This window comes from Oncorhynchus masou, chromosome 1 (assembly GCF_036934945.1).
Source record: "Oncorhynchus masou masou isolate Uvic2021 chromosome 1, UVic_Omas_1.1, whole genome shotgun sequence".
In the NCBI taxonomy this organism is placed as follows: Eukaryota; Metazoa; Chordata; class Actinopteri; order Salmoniformes; family Salmonidae; genus Oncorhynchus; species Oncorhynchus masou.
In genome coordinates this window covers 62,946,833-62,972,087 of record NC_088212.1, presented here as the reverse complement: position 1 = coordinate 62,972,087, position 25,255 = coordinate 62,946,833, and the positions used below count along the sequence as shown (strand labels likewise).

General features: G+C 42.4%; 3 protein-coding genes across 3 annotated transcripts in view; all 3 read right to left on the bottom strand.

The window, feature by feature from the left end:
• Positions 1-1,308: 1,308 nt before the first annotated feature.
• On the bottom strand, positions 1,309-2,498 carry LOC135540706 (zinc finger protein 77-like; the record flags this gene model as incomplete). The annotated part of the gene is made up of 2 exons (XM_064967108.1): positions 1,309-1,892; positions 2,027-2,498. Coding segments are annotated over 2 exons (654 nt in total), but the record flags the coding sequence as incomplete, so codon positions are not given.
• A 2-nt stretch (positions 2,499-2,500) lies between these two features.
• LOC135540545 (gastrula zinc finger protein xFG20-1-like) lies at positions 2,501-6,079 on the bottom strand (the record flags this gene model as incomplete). The annotated part of the gene is made up of 1 exon (XM_064967098.1): positions 2,501-6,079. A coding segment is annotated over exon 1 (1,419 nt), but the record flags the coding sequence as incomplete, so codon positions are not given.
• A 187-nt stretch (positions 6,080-6,266) lies between these two features.
• The window catches only part of LOC135540417 (uncharacterized), a 61,904-nt gene continuing 42,915 nt past the window's right edge, over positions 6,267-25,255 (bottom strand). Inside the window, 16 exon segments of the mRNA XM_064967076.1 lie at positions 6,267-7,123; positions 7,309-7,449; positions 9,453-9,583; positions 9,708-9,926; positions 10,014-10,238; positions 10,342-10,484; positions 10,614-10,858; positions 12,536-12,721; positions 12,833-12,961; positions 13,071-13,243; positions 13,347-13,491; positions 13,585-13,740; positions 13,839-13,979; positions 14,211-14,443; positions 22,331-22,442; positions 22,862-22,912. Coding sequence (XP_064823148.1) covers positions 6,917-7,123; positions 7,309-7,449; positions 9,453-9,583; positions 9,708-9,926; positions 10,014-10,238; positions 10,342-10,484; positions 10,614-10,858; positions 12,536-12,721; positions 12,833-12,961; positions 13,071-13,243; positions 13,347-13,491; positions 13,585-13,740; positions 13,839-13,979; positions 14,211-14,443; positions 22,331-22,442; positions 22,862-22,912 — 2,637 coding nt within the window. The 3' untranslated portion in view covers positions 6,267-6,916.

Here is a 25,255-nt window from a genome sequence, read left to right as displayed (position 1 = left end):
TTCCCCCTGGGTGCATGTTTTGGGTTTTGCCCTAGCATTACACAGCTGATTTAAATACCCAACTCATCATCAAGCTTTGATTATTTGAATCTGCTGTGTAGTGCTGGGGGAAAAACAAAATGTGCACAAAGAGAGGGGGGGCAGGACGGAGTTTGGCAAACCCTGATGGCAGACACTGTTATACAGAACAATTCATTATATGTGCAATCAATGTATATTTTAACATTTAGCACATCGATATTTTTATTTGTTCATCCTTTATGGATTTAAAAAAAAAGTGTTATTATTAAATGAGTGGCGGCTATAACAAGAAAAAAACATCATTTTTATTGGTCAAAAGGGGTTGACCCTCTCCAGTTGCAGGTACTGTACATAGCTGGCTATTGCTGCCATGGCCGTATATATGTGTACAGTGTACAAGTAAACAGTTGACAAACATTTAATTGCCGGCCAGTGCCAACACAGCGTCCAATCCCCATTCCTCCTTCTACTGTACCAATCATCTAACAGACAGCCAAGTTGCTCCACAACCTGCGCGTGTTTGGAGTGCCTTGGGACATGCTTGACATGTTTGGGATTCTGCTGGAGAAAAGCAGTGTTTCTCCCGACTGGCAGCGACAGGTCATGTGTTTGGGGAGCTCTCTTCACTCAGCTGCTCCACCTGTGCTGAGCAACTGGAAAGAGTCGACCCAGCCCCCCTCCCGCAAGGCCTGGCATGGCGCCACCACGGCATGCAGCTGGCCTCCCTCCACCTGCCAATGAACAGATATATTTAATACGAATTTTCCATGCACCTTTACAAATGGGAAACATCACAGTTTTATTTAGACTCTTAAAATGAACTCCTTCACCAGCTGCCCTCCAAAAATACTTTCATTAGCAGAGGGATTTAAATGCTCCCGTCTCAGAGAGCCCTGAGAGATCCTGCCTGGGGATAGGAGTGTCACAAGAACACTGCCAGAATGTCACCCACACTATCTGTTTTCCGTTTATCCTAATCACTTTATTTTCCAGTTTCCTGTGCGCCCATGATGATTTTTACAGTTTGCCAGTGATCTCACAATGCCAAGAAATGGTCGTAAAGTAGGAACGCGCCGAGTCAATGACAGCAAAGTGATAACACGTAGTCCTAATACTCTACAGCAGACACTCAACATTTTCTTTGATTTTAGAAATGTGGGTTTCTTCAATATTTCCTGACTTAGACTGGGGCTTGTGTTTACATCTCAGTGGTTCGTGTCTCACATGATTATGCATGTTTTCATATTTAGGCATAATACAAGGCAATTGTACAAAAATAGGTATTTATTGTCTTTAAACAAAGTTCATACAAAAGTGTATACTCCAGCTATACATTTCCTCAAAAGGCACAGGTAATCATCAATAACACAATCAAAAACTTCAAGGCTTTAAATTTCAAGTATTTTTGGCAGCATGCGATAACAACTTTTCTCTATGTGTCTTGATGTCATACAACTACTTCATATGTCAAATATATGACATAAGAACGTCTTTGGACACAGTCCATTGTGCTTATTTCATGAGCTTGAAATGTCACAGAACAAAAACATACAGTAGTCAGAGCTCCGTGTCACTAATAGTAGTCTATCTCCAGTGCTTTGTGAGGGAAGTCTGTTGTTAGTAGGACCAGACATAGTCTAGGCAAATAGGCAATAGGCACAGAGTGGGCAGCACTGGCAGTAAACGGAATCAGGACAGTGGGGAGCAGCCAGCCTCTTCATGCTTGGAGAGCAGAGATATCCTGGAGAAGGTTTTGGAGCAACTCTTGCACTGGTATTTCTTGATGTCAGAGTGTGTCTGTAGGTGTGCTCGGAGGTTGGAGCGGTCAGCAAACGCCCGGCTGCAGTGTGGGCAGGAGTAGGGCTTCTCACCTGAAAAAAGAAATTGATAACCTCAGAGCCCTAGTGGGTAACTGAATACGGGATGGTGTGAAGTCAAGCTCAATTCATGAAGCAGGTGAATAAAGGTAAAAAGTGTTGCCAGCTGTACATTACTCTGTCCATACCTGTATGTGTGCGAATGTGTCCCTGGAGCAGCCAAGGCCTGGAGAAGGCCTTCCCACAGAGCTTGCAGACGCAGGGCAGTGTGTGTGTTCGGATGTGTCCCTGGAGCAGCCAAGGCCTGGAGAAGGCCTTCCCACAGAGCTTGCAGACGCAGGGCAGTGTGTGTGTTCGGATGTGTCCCTGGAGCAGCCAAGGCCTGGAGAAGGCCTTCCCACAGAGCTTGCAGACGCAGGGCAGTGTGTGTGTTCGGATGTGTCCCTGGAGCAGCCAAGGCCTGGAGAAGGCCTTCCCACAGAGCTTGCAGACGCAGGGCAGTGTGTGTGTTCGGATGTGTCCCTGGAGCAGCCAAGGCCTGGAGAAGGCCTTCCCACAGAGCTTGCAGACGCAGGGCAGTGTGTGTGTTCGGATGTGTCCCTGGAGCAGCCAAGGCCTGGAGAAGGACTTCCCACAGAGCTTGCAGACGCAGGGCAGTGTGTGTTCGGATGTGTCCCTGGAGCAGCCAAGGCCTGGAGAAGGCCTTCCCACAGAGCTTGCAGACGCAGGGCAGTGTGTGTGTTCGGATGTGTCCCTGGAGCAGCCAAGGCCTGGAGAAGGCCTTCCCACAGAGCTTGCAGACGCAGGGCAGTGTGTGTGTTCGGATGTGTCCCTGGAGCAGCCAAGGCCTGGAGAAGGCCTTCCCACAGAGCTTGCAGACGCAGGGCAGTGTGTGTGTTCGGATGTGTCCCTGGAGCAGCCAAGGCCTGGAGAAGGCCTTCCCACAGAGCTTGCAGACGCAGGGCAGTGTGTGTGTTCGGATGTGTCCCTGGAGCAGCCAAGGCCTGGAGAAGGCCTTCCCACAGAGCTTGCAGACGCAGGGCAGTGTGTGTGTTCGGATGTGTCCCTGGAGCAGCCAAGGCCTGGAGAAGGCCTTCCCACAGAGCTTGCAGACGCAGGGCAGTGTGTGTGTTCGGATGTGTCCCTGGAGCAGCCAAGGCCTGGAGAAGGCCTTCCCACAGAGCTTGCAGACGCAGGGCAGTGTGTGTGTTCGGATGTGTCCCTGGAGCAGCCAAGGCCTGGAGAAGGCCTTCCCACAGAGCTTGCAGACGCAGGGCAGTGTGTGTTCGGATGTGTCCCTGGAGCAGCCAAGGCCTGGAGAAGGCCTTCCCACAGAGCTTGCAGACGCAGGGCAGTGTGTGTGTTCGGATGTGTCCCTGGAGCAGCCAAGGCCTGGAGAAGGCCTTCCCACAGAGCTTGCAGACGCAGGGCAGTGTGTGTGTTCGGATGTGTCCCTGGAGCAGCCAAGGCCTGGAGAAGGCCTTCCCACAGAGCTTGCAGACGCAGGGCAGTGTGTGTGTTCGGATGTGTCCCTGGAGCAGCCAAGGCCTGGAGAAGGCCTTCCCACAGAGCTTGCAGACGCAGGGCAGTGTGTGTGTTCGGATGTGTCCCTGGAGCAGCCAAGGCCTGGAGAAGGCCTTCCCACAGAGCTTGCAGACGCAGGGCAGTGTGTGTGTTCGGATGTGCATCTTCAGAGCTCCCAGACTCACATACTCCTTGTCACAGTACCTGCAGCAGAAGTACTTGTGACGCTGCCACTCACAGTGCAACTGCCTGTGCTTGGCCAGCCCAGAGAAGGTGAAGTAGGCTTTGTGGCAGTCAAAGCGCTCCTGACTAACACTAGAGTGAACAAGGCCCAGGAGGGGATTAGGCATGCTGCCCCTCTCCTCCGGGTGTCTGAAGTCCTGTGAGAGCAGGAAGGTCTGGGGTTCCATGGTTCCCAGGGACTTAAATCCGGACTGTGAGTCTCTTAGCGGATTGTTGTGAGACACTGACAGGGGGTAGGTGATTTTCTGTGTTGAGCTATGCAGGGACAAGATAGTGTCCCTTGAAGGCAGCCTGTCTACCTTGGGAGAGTGCATGGAGGCTGGTGTGGGGATGAGACTTGGCCCTGGCAGCCAATCCTCCAGGGGCTGAGGAGTGCTGGGGATGTAAAAGGGGACCTCAAGATAGACCAGGCTGGTGTGGAGAGCTGTAATGACACAAACACCATTTTATGTTAAAACTTTTTTTACAAGGATACTCAAATGTTTTAATCATACTCTATGAGAATAATTAGGTATCATTTAGAAATACGTATAGTTAAACATTTGACATTAATTTACAATATTAGGAGCAGTCTCAAAGTACTGAGGGACTGTATTGTGCATTTCGATTTGCATAACTTCCAAAGTTCCAATGCATTCCCATAGCATAGCCAACTGGCACTATTTTATTTTCCTTCCAAAAAACGAATCTGATTTCAGTCACATACATTTTCTTTTCCACTTCTATAATGGTAATCTTGACAGTTCAATACAGGAGGGTGGGAGGCTAGCTCGCTTTAAGGGGTGAATTGGAACAAAAACACAGACCGAAGGCACATTTCGGTGGGTAAAAGGAGCCTCGAAGGGCACTACATTAGCCTCTTGAACACGCTTAATAGGACCCTTCAGATCCCAGGAGGAGGGACTATTAATCTCTTCTTTTGTGTGACAGATTTTGCACCTGCTAAACTCCAAAACCGCATTTGTTGTATTCTATTCCAAGGTATCAGTTCAATCCATCATTATTTACTTTCCTATAACGAACATAATTTTAGACTATGCTGAAATCATATTGAGTTATAGGCCTAGTGTGTTCAACTACTCAAAGCAAAAATACAATTTCTTTTTAAAATGAGCTATGAATGGAATAAAGATAACGATAAATTCATATTTTTCTCTGAAATGCAAGAAATAGCCAACAGACAAAATAGCAAAGGTATTCACATGGTATTTTATTTTATAGAACTAGATGAGAAGTTCTATATATAACACAACGATAGAAACGTATAATTTCAGTCGATTTAAAAAAAACTTATCTGTACCGTCTGATTTTGAATCCAGAATTCCATAGTTTGGCTTCTTATTAGTGAGATGTTTCTTCACCAGAAAAGACCGTGGCATTTTTATCATATAGCTCTGTTAAGAGTCTGCAGCGCCGCAATAATGTTACAAGTGAGTGCTCGTTGAGTAGGATGACCTGTTGAATAAATAGCTGTTACTTGGAGGCTGTCTTTTGCCTTGCATTCTTCCGTGGAGTGGAGAGTCAGGTGCAGCAGTCGCTGAGAATTAGCATACACACCCTGTCGGACCAATGAGAATGAAAGGACAAGTGCATGGGGGCGGCACCTCTGCGTCGATCAGCATACCCCAACAAAACAGGTGCATCGCAACACAGTAGTCTGCAAGCCTGGAGACAGGCGACCTGAATTGGCCCTGCCTGGTTGGCTTTATAATTAGTCAAAATATTGCTTAACCGGTATTTATTTTTTCTATACTCGTTTCTTTATTCTACAAACCTCACACATGGTATAGCAAAAAATGACAAATAAATGTTTTTTTTAGTTGGTTGAACTAGCTTACAAAAACTTTCTACACTTTCATAAAACGTGCTCAAAGTCCAGACCTATGATTAGGCCAAATGACGGTGTTAATTTGAATGCACGTTTTGTATCCTATGCTTACTTGAAAAGAAAGAGACTTGAAGTGTTACGTGAGAGGTTCCTTGTCTATTACTCTCAGTTTCTTTCCTTGTCTCATTTGAAAGCAAAGCATATTCCTGGACCAGTCATGTTCTATTCCATGAAGTGCATCCTATTGAGGCAACCAAACTAGCATTTAAGGAGGGGAGGTCTTGTGGGGTAGACAGCTAAAAGCAACCGTAACTTTTTATTTATGATGTGGGCAAGAATTCACTTGCTTGAACAGATGACTGGAAAAGTATACAAATACAATGACCTTAACCACCTACTCCTGAAGGCTAAGACAAAACAAATTTGTTTAAAATTGCACATTGTGCCTTAAAAATCACATGCATGAGTCTAAATGTCTAAGGTAGCCTATAAATGGTTTGAGCCCTGCGGATTGGCTGATACCCATGGTATATGGACTGATATGACAAATATACATTTATTGCTCGAATTACATTTGTAACCAGTAAGGCACCTCAGGGTTTTGTGGTATATGGCCAATAAACCATGGCTAAAGGCTCTGTCCAGGCACCCCGTGTTGCATCGTGGGTAAGAACAGCCCTTAGCCGAGATATGTTGACCATATAAACCACACCCCCTCCAGCCTTATTACTTAACTATAAAACTTGTACAATCTGTTCTGCGGACAAGGAAATGCCATCATTCATTGACCAGGACCTGTTTTATTCAATCATTGCCATCTAGTGTCTCAGCTGTGAATTTGAATAATTTTATTCAAAATAAGACAAATTACAATGTACTTAATACAAATATTAACATCCTTCATTGTACCAAAGGGATATCTTTAATTTAAAAAAGCAGAACGGAGCTTCTTCAGGAAAAAAAAAATATATACTTAGTGATTAAAATGAAAAGGAATAAAGCAATCCAAACTTAAGTTTATTATCAAGCTCAATAAATGCTAACAAAAAAAATCATAAGGCTCATTTGGCTTCCAGTAACTTCAATTTCATGCCAAAGGATTATTTATATATTTAAATTTTTAAAAAAGAACTTCGATACGACGCCAACATAGAAGCAAAAAACAGCAAACAAAGCATATTAAATTCAAGTACAATCTGGGGTTGTTAAGAGTCCATTAGAAAGAACTGCTGAACTGTGTAAAATCCATGTCAACATCCTGCTAGTGCAGAGCCAAGAGTGTGCCACCCTCCCCATGCTGAAGACGAGCATTGAACACATTTTTCTAAAATGGTCCCATGTCTGCACAAATCAAATTGCCAAACTGTAGATGTGCCCGAAACGCATAAAAAAGGGGAAATAAAGAAATGACCTCAGTCTACAGACCCAAGTGTGGAGAACCGGACAGTTTCCAAGCAAAAAGGTTTAGTGGCTGACTGACTTCTCAATCCTCTCCTCCTCCGTACATGTCAGACAGCTTCTTGAAGCGCGGGCCCCACTCTTGAAGGAGGTCGTAGTCCTGGTCGTCTCCTGAGCTGGAGGAGTTGAGGGAGCTGAGGGAGCCGGCCTCAGAGCCACCTCCTTCATAGTCAAACACCAGGAGGGAGTCGTAGGGAGGGGCAGTGGGGTCGTTGTCAGCTGCCTTCAGGTTCTGGTCAACAGAAAGCTTACATTTTACCACCTTGGTGAACATACAGCACAAATTCTAAACATGCATTCTGACATTATCGATGTCAAATCCAGTTATTTCCATGACAAATCATCTCCAGAAGACCTAGATATGACTTTAACTGTGCATTCTACTCATAGTATAAATCAGTTCAAGACTTGACTCACATCATCAATGAAGTTGCCAATGTCGGCTGGGTTGGCGGGTCGTGGACGATACTCTGGCCGGGCCATGGTTGGAGCGATGTCATTACGGAAAACATCAGGACGGTTATCCAGACCTCTGTGCAGGACACTCAAGTCGAAATCCTGAAGGTGGAAAGATGTACAGACATGTATTATATTACAAGACCAGAAGACACAGAAACATAAAAACATTGAGTGACAGATGCAATGGTTTGCAATAACATGTACATCACAATAAAAAAAAAATGGACCCTTGGAAAAGCCTAGTCCAGGGTTCGTCAACCAGGTTTGGTCCCGGGCCAAATTTCTTCTGAGCCAACAGTCAGCGGGCCAGAACATAGTAAATATATAATATTAGCACGATTGGCCTACACAATAAATTTAACATGTTTAACACATGATTAGTACATAATAAACTCAGTGACAATAATTATCTGATTAAGCTCAAAATTTGTCTATTCAATTAGTCAATTTCTGTGCGTTGATTGGTGGGAAAAAAACAAGTCTACGTAGCCTACACTACTTATTTTAACATTACCATTTGTTCAGAACAATTTACTTGATAGCAAGATAAAAGGTACCTCTCAAAGTCTCCAGAAGGTGGCTAATGAAAATCGATGTTGTTTAGAATGTACAGAGATGCGTTCATCGCTCCATCTTTTCCCAATGCCTTGTTTGCAATGAAAATACCGCTGTTTGCAAATAATTAAATCTAACGTAATTATGAATCTAAGCATATAACTCAGTACCCTTCCACCCCATAGAGGCCAGACAGAAACATTTAATTATTAACTAGGCTGCACAGTTTTTTGCAGACATATTCTGTAACTTAAAACAGGTTCAATCTGTGGGAAGTGGGAAACAGTCGTGGACATGGAGAAATTTGAGTGCTTTACTAGGAAGCTTGAGTTGTTCGATTTGGACTTCTTTTTTTCTCCCCAATTTCATGGTATCCAATTGTTGTAGTAGCTACTATCTTGTCTCATTACTACAACTCCCGTACGGGCTCAGAAGAGTCAAAGGTTGAAAGTCATGTGTCCTCCGATACACAACCCAACCAGCCGTACTGCTTCTTAACACAGCACGCAGCCAACCCGGAAGCCAGCCGCACCAATGTGTCGGAGGGTACACCGTGCAACCTTGGTTAGTGCGCACTGCGCCCGGCACAGGAGTCGCTGGTGCGCAATGAGACAAGGACATCCCTACCGACCAAGCACTCCCTAATCCGGACGACACTAGGCCAATTGTGCGTCGCCCCATGGACCTCCCGGTCACGGCCGGTTGCGACAGGGTCTGGGCGCGAACCCAGGGACTCTGATGGCACAGCTGGCGCTGCAGTACAGCGCCCTTAACCACTGCGCCACCCGGGAGGCCGATTTGGACTCATCTGGAAGGTTACTGCACTACAGCACACTGAAGACACGACAAGCAGAGGGACCAGACCGCAGCATTGTCAGAGGTGATGGAAGATTTCACCAAGCAGCTGAGAGAACTTATCCACCAGATTTGAAGACCACAGCAAGCCAAAGGATATCATTGAGTTTGTACGTAATCCTCTCAGTCCACCCAGGTGGAGAATCCTCCTCCCTTGCTAAAAAAAAATGACACCCTCGCTGGATGAGGCAAAAAAAACAACAAAAAAACGATTGAATTCCAGACATCGACCCATATAAGGGATGCGCTCAGGAGTGCCCAGTCCCTGTGTGCGTTTTAGGTGGCATGCTCAGAGGAATACAGCACAATAAAGAAGTGCATTTTTTTGTGCGAACAATGTTAAAATCGACTTAATGAGTGAGTCCTCATTTTCCTCCATGAAGGCAATATAATCATGACAGGAACCGGCTTATCACAAAGTCAATCGAGGACTGCCTGCACATCAAAATCGCATTAATCCATCAAACCAGACATCCACAAGATTGTGTCCGAGGGAAAATACAACTTCTCATTGAATAAGTGACTTAGTGGCCTATATGACTGCATTTAATAAATGCTAATATTGTGAGAGCTTATCCAGGGACATATACGTGTCACACTGACAGTATGGTCTGTTGAAAAACTATTTGAGAGTTGGGGAACCCTGGCCTAGTAGGCTTGTTCTGAGCTAGTCGAGTGAGCCCTCCCCTCACCTGGTCATCCTCGCCACCTCCCTCCTCGTCATAGTAGTAGATGTTGTCCCTGACATCGTCCTCTTGCAGCAGAGGCTCCTTCTTCTCACCACCTCTCTTCCTCAGGAACATGAGCAGCAGAAGAGACAACACTGGAGCACAACATAAACACAGGGCCTTAAAACACTAGTACATCACTGTGTATTAACAATTACATATGTACGCGTCGAGGACAGCACTGACTAAACACTTTAGTTAAACAAATGAACAACTTACATAGGAGTAGTAAGACTGCTCCTAGAATTCCCAGAATGCTAGAGATGCCGAAGTTTGCTACAGTTTTATCGGAACACTGGACATCCGCTCCTTTGCAGTCACACACGGAGGCCTGGATGGTGCTGTCATGGTGCAGGCCCTGGTTGTCAGACACTCTCAGGACAACCATGTAATCTCCACTGTCCAACACAGTCTTCAGTGTCAGGATAATGCCCGTCTCTGAAATGGAAAACAGGTAACATTTAACAACGCAATTGTTTTAAAGGGGGGAAAAGTACTGTAGGTCTGGGAAAAATCAATACATACTTGTGTCGTTCATTCTGGCAGTCCAGTTAGAATGGGACGAACCCTGAAGCTGTACGGTGTATGGAGCAGCAAAGCCCGCGCTGTCTTTATCAGTGACTGACAGCAGCTGTGGGGAGGACTCCTTGTTGCAGACCCTGATCACACTCTCGTCGATGGTTGGAGCATTATCATTCACATCCTCCAGCTCTATGATAAGGGTGCCAGTGCCAGTTGCCGGGATTTCATCTGCATATCCAAATTAGAGCACTGTCACTCAGGGTCAAGTTTAGGGTGTGGTCATTTACTAAATTTTAAATATTAACACTAGAAAAAGGGAACATTTAAATACCGTTGTCGATGCCCAGAACAATAACGGAGTATTTGTTGTCTTGGACAAAAGTGGATTCTCTGTCCATGAGGCTCTTGACTTTGATCAGCCCAGTGTCTTTGTTGATACTTAGCCATCCAGCAGGATCATTGCGTATCTTGTATCTGTGTAGTAAATGTAAAAAAATCTTTAAAAAAATATTGCTTACAACCTGTACAGTCGTCATTTGAAAAATGTTTTCCTCTTCAAATCTTACAAAACATAAGAAATTGTAAATGATGTTCTAATCTTACGTGACTTTCTGATTCCTTGCAGTGTCTGGGTCTGTGGCGGTGTACAGAACCAGGTCACTGTCAACACGGAGGTCCTCAGGTGTCCTGATAATCTTCTCCACTGGGGTGAAGACTGGAGCTTCATTCACATCCTCCACATTCACTACAACAGTAGCAGTGGAGGTGGGCAGGCTGATTGCGAATGGGACTTCATTCTGCACAGTGACCAGCAGAGTGTACTTGTTGTTCTTCTCAAAGTCAAGCGGCTGTGTTGAAAGAACAGAAAAGCCCATCAGCATAGGAATCCTTTAGACACTATAGAATCAGGATAATGGCGTTTATATCTACAATCACTCTCCCCTACACATTTGGACAACGGAGCCAAACCTTTTAATTTGGCTCCTTACTCCAGGATTTGATATATATTTGTTTCATATGAAGCAACGGTACAAAATGTAACTTTCATTGAGGGTATTTTCATAAATATCCATTTTACCATTTATAAATAAAAACACTTCATGCATCTTGCCCCCCTCTTAGTCATAGGTATTTCTACAAATTCAGAGTATTAAAGTAGTCAAAGTTGAGTATTTGGTTCCATATTCCTCACACGCCATGACCAAGTCAAGCTAGCAACTACAAACTTGGATGCATTTTCAGTTTGTTGTGCCCAATAAAAATGGTAAATAAGAATCACTTATTCTAAATAAGAATATGTTTCTGAATGACTTTGCATTATGTGGATGCTACCATGACTACGGATAATCCTGAATGAATCGTGAATAATGATTAGTGAGAAAGTTGGAGGCAAAAAAGTTCATATCCCCAAAACATGCCAACCTCTCACCATTCCCAATAAACATTTTTTTTGGGGGGGTATGCAATTCATCCCTTTAACTCTCACTCATTGTGATTCAAGTCATCCATGATTATCTATAATAAAATGGTAGCATACACACAAATGTAGAAGGGTTTAGAAACATTCTTATTTACAATAAAAAAAAGAGACATGCATGGCAAATAATGTATTTTCTATAGACCCCTTTCTGTGTTGCTGCACGGGGGAAATATGCAAAGACAGTTGGTGGCCTTGTAGAACTCCAGCAAAAAAATGCCTATATTTACATGCTGCTTATGAGTGCATTTCACACTTCTTATAGATAATAAATTGGATTTTAAGACCGATATGAATGCCCTGTTTAATAATGTTTGTGTCATTGCAAATCAACTGCATTATACTTAACACATCAACCAGTAAAATGGCTCTTTGGCTATGAGCAGCAGGGTAGCCTAGTGGTTAGAGCGTTGGCCTAGTAACCGGAAAGTTGCAAGTTCAACCCCTGAGCTGACAAGGCAGTTAACCCACTGTTCCTAGACCGTCATTGAAAATAAGAATTTGTTCTTAACTGACTTGCCTAGTAAAATAAAGGTATAAATAAATAGCTTTAGCATATCATAGAGCGTAAGTATTCTAGCTAGACAACTGCTGCATCCAAAATTGTTATTTTGCAAAGTTCAACCAAATATAATTTTAGTGACTGTTCAAGGATGAATCAAAACATTGTAAGAGTACGAGAACCCCAAAAAGTTTGTTTAGAAGTAATAAAAAGGTGAAACTACGCCATGTTGAAAGGGCGCAGATGGCGATGGCTTTCTTACTGCCACCAAAATCGTGAGCATCTGGGCGCAAAGTCAAATAAAAATGGGATATTGTGTACTGTCGGATCTCTTAAAAAAAAACAAAAAAAACACTAGAGTATAGAGTCATCTTAAAATGTTTTAGTGTCACTGTCCAAATAAATACAAAGAGGAGTGAAAATTACTTCTTCCAGGATATCATTCCAGAAAAGCAGCTAAAAAGCTACATTGACCGGCTGCTTTTGCATTGACCGACTGCTTTTGTAGCAGCTCAAATATATCTATAGGAGAGGATTTCAACATACCTTAGCGGTTGTAATGATGCCCTCCAGCTTGCTAGGGCCTGTGCTCACATTGAAAAGGCCTTGAGGGTCCCCTTCAACTATCTTGTAGGTGGTGGCCCAGGCAGAGGAGTGAGGCTCATCTCCATCAGTCACTGGCATTTTCACCACCAAGGCATCCACTTTATTCTCTGGGACTGACACAGTGTACTGCAAAGGAGAGACGCATGATTATAAAGCAACAAAGAAAGGGCAATTCCATTGCGTGTTAAAACAGTTGTAAGTCTTCAATTTTAAATTTGTCTTCAGAAATGTGCTTACCGAAGGCGTCACAAACTGTGGCGCGTTGTCATTGCTGTCCGTTACTGTAATGATGGCTTTGCCAAAGCTGGTAAGGCCATCCCCCTCCATATCGGCAGCTTGGATTGCCAAAGTATATTTGGTAAATTTCTGAAACAAATTAAGTAGTAAATTAAATCAGAATCACAAATGTAATGGATGTAGAATGTACACAAGGAATAAATGATCGACAAGACTATTGATTTGAAAAGAGACCAACCTCTCTGTCCAACCCAGGTGCGTTAACCCGAATCCCTCCAGTCACAGGGTTAATGACAAACATGTTGGGGCTTGGTAGTGGAGGCTCCTGACTGAGAATGGTGTATCTGACATCAGAATTGGCAGAGCCCTCCTCATCAGCATCAGTGGCCGTTACCTGCATGACCTCATCACCTGAACAGAGTGAAAATAATTATAGCAAAATATAGCATAATTTTCCTTCAAAAACATCACATCATTAAGTATTGTAAATACTGAGTGTGTGTGAACAACATACCTGGTTTTGATGCTTCAGGAACTGTTCCCGTAAATGGATCTTGGGTAAATACAGGTTTGTTGTCATTCATATCGATGACTTTCACAATGATCTCCATGGGATCCTCAGCTATACCTGCACCCACTGCAACAGCATGGGCTAGGAGCTAGAGAGAAAAGTAACAAACATTACTTTAAAACTAAATATAATCAGTTTTCAATTAAGTCAAGGGAAGAAAATTAGGATATGCAAACCGTACAATGTATTGGTCTTTTCTCTCCCTGTCCAAAGGCTGGGTCACATAGAGTATTCCAGAGTTTTTGTCCACAGTGAAGAGTCCCACAGGAGGTAGGTCTGCCCCAGTGCCAGTGATGCTGTACTGGATCCTCACCTCTTTATCATTGCTGGACTTGATCTGGTTTACAAGGATAATAGAATTCACGTCAATGAAGAAATGTCCAACACTGATATTAGAGTAATGGAAAAACGCTCCTTAACCTACAAGACACTTGCCTGCACCATATTCTTGGGGAACGGGCCTCGGTCATTCTCTGGGAAGTTGATGGGAGGAATGACCCAGTCCCTCTTCCTTCTTTTCAGACCTCCTGAAGACTTGGGGAAGTTCAGAACAGGTAGAGACAGACTTTCTTCTGGCTGTGGAATTGAAACAAAAACCATCAAATATCAAGTCTATGGGTTTACAGCACCCAAATACATAGAGCATTTTACAGAACCTGCCATCAAACTTCAATTGACCTGAAAAAAAAAAGTTTCAATTACAGAATATTTCCAGCTATACATGTCATTGAAACACTTCCAGAGATGCAGTTGCCCATCTATCCACTAGAGGACACCATAGTCTCATTAATTTAACCAGTCATATACCTTGGGCTGGGTGGTCATCTCATGGTGATGGCCATGTCTGGCCTCATGCAGCACTCTGACTGGAACCGTGATCTTCTTGCCCTTGGACTGGGTAGAGACATAGAACTCCTTATGTCCATTATGCAGAGTCAGCCCCCTCTTCAGTTTCAGCGTCCCGTCGCCATCTACTTTGAAGCGTGAATCCTCGGAGTGAAAGAGAAAGCTGGTACGGCTGGTGCAGTCATCAAAAACCACTGCAAGGTCAAAGAGAAAGGTGATCAGAGGATATTTTAAAAGTAATATGCATGTGGGCTTAAAAAGTAACCTTTGAAAGCACTTCAGTAACAGGAAAAGATTTAAAGCACCATCCCAATCTCAAATTTAGAACATCAGTTCATCAAGAACCCACTGATAAGAGCCACCACAGACTCCCTCAGTAAATGTATAAATGGAATACTGGTCATAGTAACGAAGCAGCAAAATGGCCTTCTAAAACACCTAGGCTTAGTCGCCTCATGATCGCAGCTCTGATCTGCTGCAAAGACATTATGCAGGGCTTATTACATGCACATTGTAAAAACCCACAACATGTCAGACTTGCAAAGGAGTAAATTGACCCATATCCTCATGTAACTATTAACATGACATGTATAACTAGTACTGTCCAACTTAGAACAATATACAATGTACCAGGTGGAGATTAAGCTGTCATGGTATACAAGTAGTCTACTAGAATCATCCTGTGTGGACAGAGAGCAGAGTTGACTTGCCCAGCCCTGGGTTGAGACTCAAGGACAGGCAGGCAGCAACATCTGGTTTCACATGACTACTATAAACATCCTGAGGCATAGACCTAGCTCTACAAAGAGGTCTGAATGTATCATTGTGCTCCTATTAGCTTACAAAAGAAGTTGATTGAGTATTATTTAGAAGCCCCAAATCAATAACCTCTTCCCAGCCTAATGAACTGGCTAAATGTTATGCAGAAACACACAAGACAAGAAGAAATGTGTGGTTGAAAAGATATAAAAGTGTGGTTTTCAGAAGTAAAAACTGAACTAGATGTATGCCACAGTACACACTTCTGCTTTCTGCTCATTCTATTGAGAGTTAGGTAATAGAGAATCAGGTAGGTAGAGGTACAGTGACTACCACTCTTTGGGCAAGATGGTGGCCGTCAAAGAGTTGAACAAATTAAAGAAAGATGTAGGTGGTAAAGCTGAAGTCCAGAGCAACAAAACGAAACATCAGGCCACCTGTAACAAAAACATTTGTTTTACAACTGGCTGTCTCATCGTTGTTGGTGGTAAATCAGGCCTAACACTTGTATCATCTGCAAACTTGATGTGGTTGGCCACGCAGTCATGGGTGAACAGGAGGGGGATAAATAGAGATTACCGTGACTCAACGGTCAGGTGGTATTTGACTGCGGTTCTGCCTCATTACTGCCGGTGTGGCAGTAATACGGTAACCATAACAGCCCTAGGTATAGCCTACTGACCATAAACTGAAAATGGGTAATTGGGTACACAGTCTAGCTAGGCTATACTCCAATTAAACAAATTCTAGTAATTGCCTGTGGACTGTATTATTATGCAAACTGGATGTTCTGTTCCATTATGATACACTCCAAACTTTCTATCCATGACTCAAGGAGAGAACATATAGGCTTAGGTGATGAATAGCTTAGTAACAGGGCATTTTCATAATTAAAAGGCTGACATTACCTTCCGCTACAGAATCTCACTGTGCGTTTCCATCTCCTCCCCTGTCAACAGTTTAATGATATACGTTTTGTGAAAACATGTTACAAGCGTTGTTCCCGAGCAGATTTCACTTGTTTCCCAAATTAAGCACTGGGTAGCTGCAGGAGCTGGGTTGGAGAACCCATGGCATAGAGTTTGGGCAGATTATCACCTGTTGCACAGCAAAAGGCTACATGCTCCTCGAACAGTGACTGTTGCAGAGTGAAACTATTGTTCTTATAAACCCAGACATTTTTATATGCAATCCCATGTGAAAGGAGAGTTGGTTGCCACTAAAAACAGGATCCCAGCTGCTACTATATTTATTTCTCAGCTGCTGATATTAAGCCGGAGTAGACTACCTGGCAGGAGTGAAAAACGAACTGTGGGAATGTGGCCTCCAGTCGCTATTCATGTGCATACAGACAACATGTATTTTTACTCCTGACAAATTTGATAATGAACCATTCTAAATAGAAACAAATGACATTAGTAAAGACTAGATTAAATTGAGAATAGTCTGAAGGGTGAACATATGAACGAGAGAAAAGCACGTGTAGCCTGAAGCAAGCTTTTTTTGCGACTTTATCAAATATTCAATAACCTATAGTCGCATCAGGGGTCCATTTAGAGTTCAGAAATATGCATTTTAAACCACGACATCTGCATTTTATTTTGCAAGTCCTGTTTTTTGCTTCAATAGTGTGATCAAGGACGTGCAACTATAGTTATTATTGCGGGGGTACAGGTTGGTTGAGGTAATTTGTACATGTAGGTAGGGGTGAAGTGACTACGCATAGATAATAAAGAGCGAGTAGCAGCAGTGCACAAAACAAATGGATGGGGGTCAATATAATAGTCCAGTTGCCATTTTATTAATTGTTTGGCAATCTAATGGCTTAGGTGTAGAAGCTGTTAAGGAGCCTTGGGAAGCTTGTACCCAGTGATGTACTGGACCATACCCACTACCCTCTGTCGCGCCTCACGGTCAGATGCCGAGCAGTTGTCATACCAGGTGATGATGCTGTTGACATAAGCCATGACCAGCCTTTCAAAGCACTTCATGGCTACCGATTTGAGAGCTACAGGGCGATAATCATTTAGGCAGGTTACCTTTGCTTCCTTGGGCACAGGGACTACGGTGGTCTGCTTGAAACATGTAGGTATTACAGACTGTCTGGGAGAGGTTGAAAATGTCAGTGAAGACACTTGACAGTTGGTCCGCGCATGCTTTGAGTACACGTCCTGGTAATCAGTCTGGCCCCGCAGCTTTGTGAACGTTGACCTGCAAAGGTCTTGCTCACTTCAGCTACCGAAAGTGTTACAGTCATCAGAACAGCTGGTGCTCTCATGCATGCTTCAGTGTTGCTTGCCTCGAAGCCAGCACATAAGGCATTTAGTTCGTCTGGTAGGCTCGAGTCACTGGGCATCTCACGTCTGGGTTTCCCTTTGTAGTCCGTAAAAGTGCTCAAGCCCTGCCACATATGACGAGCGTCAGAGCCGGTGTAGCAGGATTCAATCTTAATCCTGTATTGACACTTTGCTTGTTTGATGGTTCGTCTGAGGTAGAGGTTGACCGATTAATTAGGGCCGATTTCAAGTTCTCATTTTAAATCGGAAATCTGTATTTTTGGACACCGATTTGGGCCATTTTTTTTCACACCTTTATTTAACTAGGCAAGTCAGTTAAAAGAAATCATTCTTATTTTCAATGATGGCCTAGGAACGGTGGGTTAACTGCCTCGTTCAGGGGCAGAACGACAGATTCTCCCCATGTCAGCTCGGGGGATCCAACCTTGCTACCTTACAGTTAAATAGTCCAACGCTCTAACCATCTGCCTCTCATTGCACTCCACGAGGAGACTGCCTGTTATGCAAATGCAGTAACCCAAGGTAAGCTGCTAGCTAGCATTAAACTTATCTTATAAAAAACAATCAATCATAATCACTAGTTAACTACACATGGTTGATGATAGATTATCTAGCGTGTCCTGTGTTGCATATAATTGATGCGGTGCGTATCGTTGCTCCAATGTGTACCTAACCATAAACATCAATGCCTTTCTTAAAATCATTACACAGAAGTATATATTTTTAAACCTGCATATTTAGCTAAAAGAAACCCAGGTAAGCAGGCAATATTAACCAGGTGAAATTGTGTCACTTCTCTTGCGTTCATTGCACGCAGAGTCAGTGTATTTGCAACAGTGTGGGCCACCTAATTTGCCAGAATTTTACGTAATTATGACATAACATTGAAGGCTGTGCAATGTAACAGGAATATTTAGACTTATGGATGCCACCCGTTAGATAAAATACGGAACTGTTCCGTATTTCACTGAAAGAATAAACGTCTTGTTTTCGAGATGATAGTTTCCGGATTCGACCATATTAATGACCTAAGGCTCGTATTTCTGTGTGTTATTATGTTATAATTAATTCTATGATTTGATAGAGCAGTCTGACTGAGCAATTGTAGGCACCAGCAGGCTCGTAAGCATTCATTCAAACAGCACTTGTGCATTTGCCAGCAGCTGTTCATGACTTCAAGCCTATCAACTCCAGAGATTAGATTGGTGTAACCGATGTGAAATGGCTAGCTAGTTAGCGGGGTGCGGGATAATAGCGCTTCAAACGTCACTTGCTCTGAGACTTTGAGTGGTTGTTCTCCTTGCTCTGCAAGGTCCACGGCTTTTGTGGAGCGATGGGTAACGCTGCTTCGAGGGTGGCTGTTGTCGTTGTGTTCCTGGTTCGAGCCCAGGGAGGAGCGAGGAGAGGACGCTATACTGTTACACTGGCAATACTAAAGTGCCTATAAGAACATCAAATAGTCAAAGGTATATGCAAAACAAATGGTAGAGAGGAATTACAGGACTCTCTCTCTACAACCTAAAATGTCTTACCTGGGAATATTGAAAAGGAACCACCAGCTTTCATATGTTCTCATGTTCTGAGCAAGGAACTGAAACGTTAGCTTTTTTTACATGGTACATATTGCACTTTTACTTTCTTTTCACCGTTTTTTCATTATTTAAACCAAATTGAACACATTTCTTTGAGGCTACATTTATTTTATTGATGTATTAAGTTAAAATAAGTGTAAAAGTGTTCATTCAGTATGTAATTGTCATAATTACAAATAAAAAATAAATGAATAAAAACAGCAGATTAATCGGTATCTGCTTTTTTTTGGTCCTCCAATAATCGGTATTGAAAAATCAGAATTGGTCAACCTCTAGTCTGAGGGGATAGCGGGATTTCTTATAAGCATCCGGAGTAGTGTCCCGCTCCTTGAAAGCGGCAGCTCTAGCCTTTAGCTCGATGCGGATGTTGCCTGTCATCCATGATTTCTGGTTGGGATATGTACGTACGGTCATTGTGGGTACAACGTCAATGCACTTATTGATGAAGCCGATAACTGAGGTAGTAGACTCAACACATTCCAGTCTGTGCTAGCAAAACAGCCCTGTAGCGTAGCATCCGCATCATCTGACCACTTCCGTATTGAGCATGTCACTGAAACTACCTGCTTTAGTTTTTGCTTGTAAGCAGGAGGATAGAACTATAGTCCGATTTTCCAGATGGAAGGTGGGGGAGAGCTTTGTATCCATCTGTGTGTGGAGTAAAGGTGGTCTAGGATTTCTTCACCTCTTATTGCAAATGTGAAATGCTGGTAAAATTTGGTAAAACTGATTTAAGTTTGCCTGCATTAAAGTCCCCAGTCACTAGGAGCACCGCTTCTGGCGGAGCATTTTCTTGTTTGCTTATGGCCTTATAGAGTTGGTTGAAAGTAGTCTTAGTGCCAGCATCGGTCTGTGGTGGTAAGTAGACAGCTACGAATAATATAGATGAGAACTCTTGGTTGATATGATAACTTGTAGACCACACTAAGGTACTCTACCTCAGGCGAGCAATACCTCGAGCTTTCTTTAATATTTGACACCGTGCACCAGCTTTTAGTGACAAAAAGACACCCTCAACCCTCGTCTTACCAGACGTAGCATCTCTGTTCTGCAGGAGCATGGAAAATCCCGCCAGCTCTGTCGTCGTTCAGCCACAACTCGTTGAAAAAGATATTGCAGTTCTTAATGTCCCGATGGTAGGATAATCATAAGTCATCAATTTAATTGCCCAATAATTGCATGTCAGCCAGTAGAACAGATAGCAGTTTACTCACTCACCTACGGATTCTCAGAACGCAGCCCGATCTGCACCCTCTTCTTCACGCAAATTACGGGGATTTTAAAAATATATTTAACTAGGTAAGTCTGTTAAGAACAAATTGTTATTTACAATGACGGCCTAGGAACCATGGGTTAACTGCCAGATTTTTACTTTTTCAGCTCGGGGATTCGATCTAGCAACCTTTCGGTTACTGGCCCAACACTAACCACTAGGCTACCTACCTGCGCCCAGTAGAGAAAAGTATAGCCTTCTCAGACTCGTCAAAGGATAAAGCTTCTTCCAGTTCATGGTGAGTAATACCTGTTCTGATGTCCAGAATTTATTTGCGGTCATAAGAGACGGTTGCAGCAACATCATGCTCAAGTTAAAAAAAATAAGTTAACGCAAAAAAAAACTAAGCAAAATAGCAAAATCGGTCAGGAGCATGTAAAATGTCAGCCATCCTCTTCGGCGCCATCTTAGCAGTCTTCATATTATGAGCTATGTCTTACCTTATTTCAAAGTAGCCTTGCCAAAGTTCCACCATGGTAAAATAATTGCCTCCATGTTTCTAAGACTTCCTCATCGAAAACAGCATTTCTCCCATGTTCTATTGGTTTTCATATCAACTTTCTTTGTCAAGAAACCATAAAGGCACAATCCTAGTCATAGTAGTGAACCCATCTGTTAAATCTTTAGATTCTCTTTCTCAGTTTAACAGATGATCATCTCGGTCCCATATGGAACCGCTCACATCAGATGCACTGTTTAGAACGAGGTTTTCCTTCGAATTGCAAATTACAATTTACATTTGCTGCTTCATTACAGGAGTTACATGTTCAATAATATGGCCTTTTTGCTATGAGATGATAGGCTTGCTAATGTTGCATGTTTCAATTAAGAGCTTAACGATAGGTTGCTACACAAAAGGGATTGATTGAGGCATCATTTCTCATTGATATGCATTATTCATTTGTAATATGCTGTCAGTTGACGCGAATGACAATCAATGTCAGAAGTCACTCAGAGGAATCTAGGCCGGCCTAATGGTAGTTCCAGGAAGTCTAACCAGTTTCACTCTACTGATCAGATCAGAGCTTATGCCTACAAGCCCAGTTAAACTACCAGAGATTTAGTATGTCTCGGTGAGCTCACTCAGTCTGGTCAACCTCCTTACAAGGAAAAAACAGCCTTCAATTAAGTCACAACTTGTTTGAAGCATAATTAAAAGCCATAACAATACAAATCTAGCATACTAAATTGGTCACACAACTGTAAGTGACACTTCGCTTTCTTAGCAAATGTGTGAAAAATCCCTCCATTAGCCCCAATGCGGATCAGACAAAACACCACAATGCTATTGTAAACAAACTATGACTGAGAAAAGTTCCATGCCATATTTGCCAAGTAATGTACAGGGTTGTCTTGCCAGCCGCACCTCAACAAACAAAGGCTTATCAAAGGGAGTTACTGGCGGTCCCAGACACATGAGTCAATTCTTTACATAGAAACAAAGCAACACTTGTGTGTGAAAACTAACCAGCCTTGTATTTTTTGATATGTTGTGCTGTGCTGTTAAACAGCTGACAATATTGGGCACACCAAATCGAAAATCAATTTGTCAGCAAGTTCACTCACCAAATTGCTCTATTAATTTTGTGAATCAGTGTAATTTCATAGAGAAGCCAGAGAAGGCCCACAGTCATAGCAAAACCTGAAAACAATGTGTGCTCAGTCGATTGCCTGTACAATAAACAGCTGTGCACAGTTTGATTAGGAATCACGAAGGCTCTCTGGGGCAACTGGACAAATATTTAAACACAAAACACTTCCAATTCAACCACTTCTGACAAATTGAACAATGGATACACATTTATCAATGTGTACTTAAATATTCAAAACAGAACACCGTCTGCTGTGAATGAAACAAAAGTATTCTTTAGTGATGACACACGGTCTTATGCAGCGTTCAAAACAACTGGGACTCGGAAAAATACGAGGTCAAATCATGATGCCAGTGATCTTCAGGTCGGAGCTCTTGAAAGAGGCCCGAATTGTAATTTTGAGTTGGAAGACATTTCAAATAGATATTTCCCAGTCGGAGCTCGTTTTATGCCTTTAGCTTTGAACGCACCGAGGTTTGATAGTTCCCAGTTGTTTTGAACAAGGCGTTAGCGTATGACCGGTCAAAAATGTTTGACAGCGAGGACGCTACCATCAGTTAGTTCTTACCTTTTCCTAGTCTCCGGCCACTTTGTAAGTGATATCTTTCCACTTTGAAAATGTATATTTCTGAATTGAAACCTGGTAGACATTTTGACTCCGACGACCCTGGTTTGAAAGCCTTACAAAAGGAAAAAAAATGAATGGTATTTATAAAAACGGCACACGGTCATAAAATAGTCACCAGATTACCATAGAAATGCATTTATACTATCATAATGACCACTCACTACTATTGTTGATATTCTACAAATAGCAGAGCACCCTATTGCGAAATGTGGCATATGTATAAAAACTCAGAATAATAACATATCCGGGTGCGTTAGTCGGTTATTTGCTTAATTACCAGGTTAACGCAACGCTGATTAAAACAAAACCACACGACAAATCATGAAAATGTTATCATAAATACGTTTTTAAATAAGACCTGTAGGCTGAACCAGATACAGGTTCAGACTATACTAGCCAACGTATTTCCAGGTAAATGGCGTTGCCTACATTTCGTGCTACTTTAGAGTGAAATAAATACAAAAATCTTACCTGGAGAAATAATACTAATACGCCCAACTCCACGAAACAAAATGCCCCCATTTGTTTTCAATAATATTTGGATAGTCGTTCCACCAACAGTAAAAAGTAATCCCTTTACGTGTAGAGGAGAAAAGTCTATTCTTCAAACGTGTGCTTTCTGGGTTGTCGGTTAAGTGAGAAATGAGCTTCAGCAGGTAGTTTCTGGGGAGTGACCTCGCCCATCCGCTCGCTCCAAGTATGGGCATGGAAGAAGAACGGCTCCTTATACCCGCACCTATGAAACACAGGTAAATTGTCGTAATCCAGAAACCCACAGCAGGGTCCTATGTGCCAAATTATTACACAGTAATGTGAGAATTCCGGTCGAGAGGAAAAGCACTGATGAGGAAGAATGGGTTCAGGATCAAACACGGTGTCAGTCATTCCATTTCATGATCAAAGTCGTTTCAAACAAAACACAGCAACACTGACAATTTCACAGACTGGAGCAGTCTATATTTGTCAAAAGCTATAAGCTTTACATTTTAACAAATGACTGATAAATACATATAGTTTAATCATGATAAAACATATTAATAAGGAGTAGCTTAAACATTTACAGTCAGCATAACATTATCAGTACTAAAATGATGTATTGTAGATGGACTTTACTCAACCACCTGAGGTTTTCAGTGGACCTGATTGGCTACAAATACAGGTAAAATTGCATCAGTAAATCCTCCATGCATCTTCTTTATCACATCTCCATCATCCTCACCTCAGACATCGTGGCAGAACAACATTAAATCCTCTGCTTGCTTTGGAGACCCAGCAGCCTTGTGAAGCAATTGTTGAATGATAAGTCTATGATGTTACCTTGTAGAACCAAAGACGTCCTATATACCTAGTCTTTAGTAGTAAGTAACGTTTCAATTACATTATTAAAATATGGAGAGACTGGCCTGTTGGAGACAATAAAAGTGCTTGAGGGTTCCAAAGGGAAGGGAAGGTATGACATGCAAGATATTTCTTTATCCATTCAATCAGTGACCTTAGAGTACAGAGAATATTGTGGATCATGAGTTTCAAATGTGATCAGTTCATGACCCACATCCAAACATCACATTAAAGGCTTTTCTACTCATGATCCACAATACTGGTATGCATTGCTAGCTAGCATAATCATAACCTCCAAAGTAGTTTTAGCAGTCCCTACCTGTTAATCCATGATTGACATGGCAGAAACAAAAGGCACAAAACGACTGACGGAAATTGAACTAATGCTGTTTTCAAAACAACTTTTGGCGCCGAAAGTTGAAATATCAAAGCCAAACTGTATGTTACTGTTGCCCTCCTGACTAGTCTTCACTAAAACAACAAAACTGTAAGTAATTTGCAACTTTATTATCAGGAAATGTTTAGTGATATCACAAAGAGTCAAACTGAATGTTTGAGGCGTGAAGCGCTGTATTTGGAATGCATGTTTTTCAAATGAGCTAATGTTAGCTAGCCAAGATCTTTTGCACGCCATCTGATGAGTTGGTCACGTGAATGCGGCATAATGAAGCTAAATAGCCTACCGAAAGCTACCATTACATTTCTGACATCTGTTTTGAAAAGTTCAGAAACATGCTGTAATGTAGTTGAGCCACAAGCTAACGTTAGCCCTGGCCCATTTGACATGGGGCAACTATCTACCTAATTACTAGCGTTCACCCTATAAAACAAAATAATGTAGAGAATATGGTTTTGGTTTGAAATTCACTTACCACTAGCTTGAATAATGTACTATTTTTCTCATTAACTATTACACTAGCTACAATTGCTGAATATTTAACTGCAAAGCAAGACAGTAGCACGCAGAATTTAGATTGGCGCATGCCAATGTGATAAATGCGTGCTCTATCATATCCCTTCAGATGTTAAGCTACTGTATTTTGACATCTAAATATCTCTTTGCCCCATGTTGTTTTTTTGTCTGTTTCTATTTCCCTGCTTGTTTGTGTATATCTTACTGACTGACTAGGCCTCGATAGCCCCATAATTCAATTGAAAAGTAATGTGTTGCTTTATACTTGCTTTATAAGTAATATTGGACAGTTTGTGATGTTTCTGAATAGGAAATTATTCTCACATAAAGTGGTGTAAAAAGAGGTAAAGACGCCATGTGAAATATAGTCCAGTTGTCTCCACTCAAACCATTTGACAGTCTTCAGAACCTCCATTTACAATTAATCTGATGCTCACAGTTCCACAGTCACTTGACATGAAAGTGAGAAATTGTGAGTCAAGCAATTTTATGATCTTATCTTCTTTCTTCCGGTTTCCTTCTTTGTGTTGTATCTCGTCGTCTCTGAATCCACAATATGAATGAACAGCAGCTGGTATTGTATGATAAATCAAATCGTGTCTGTGTTTTGTCAT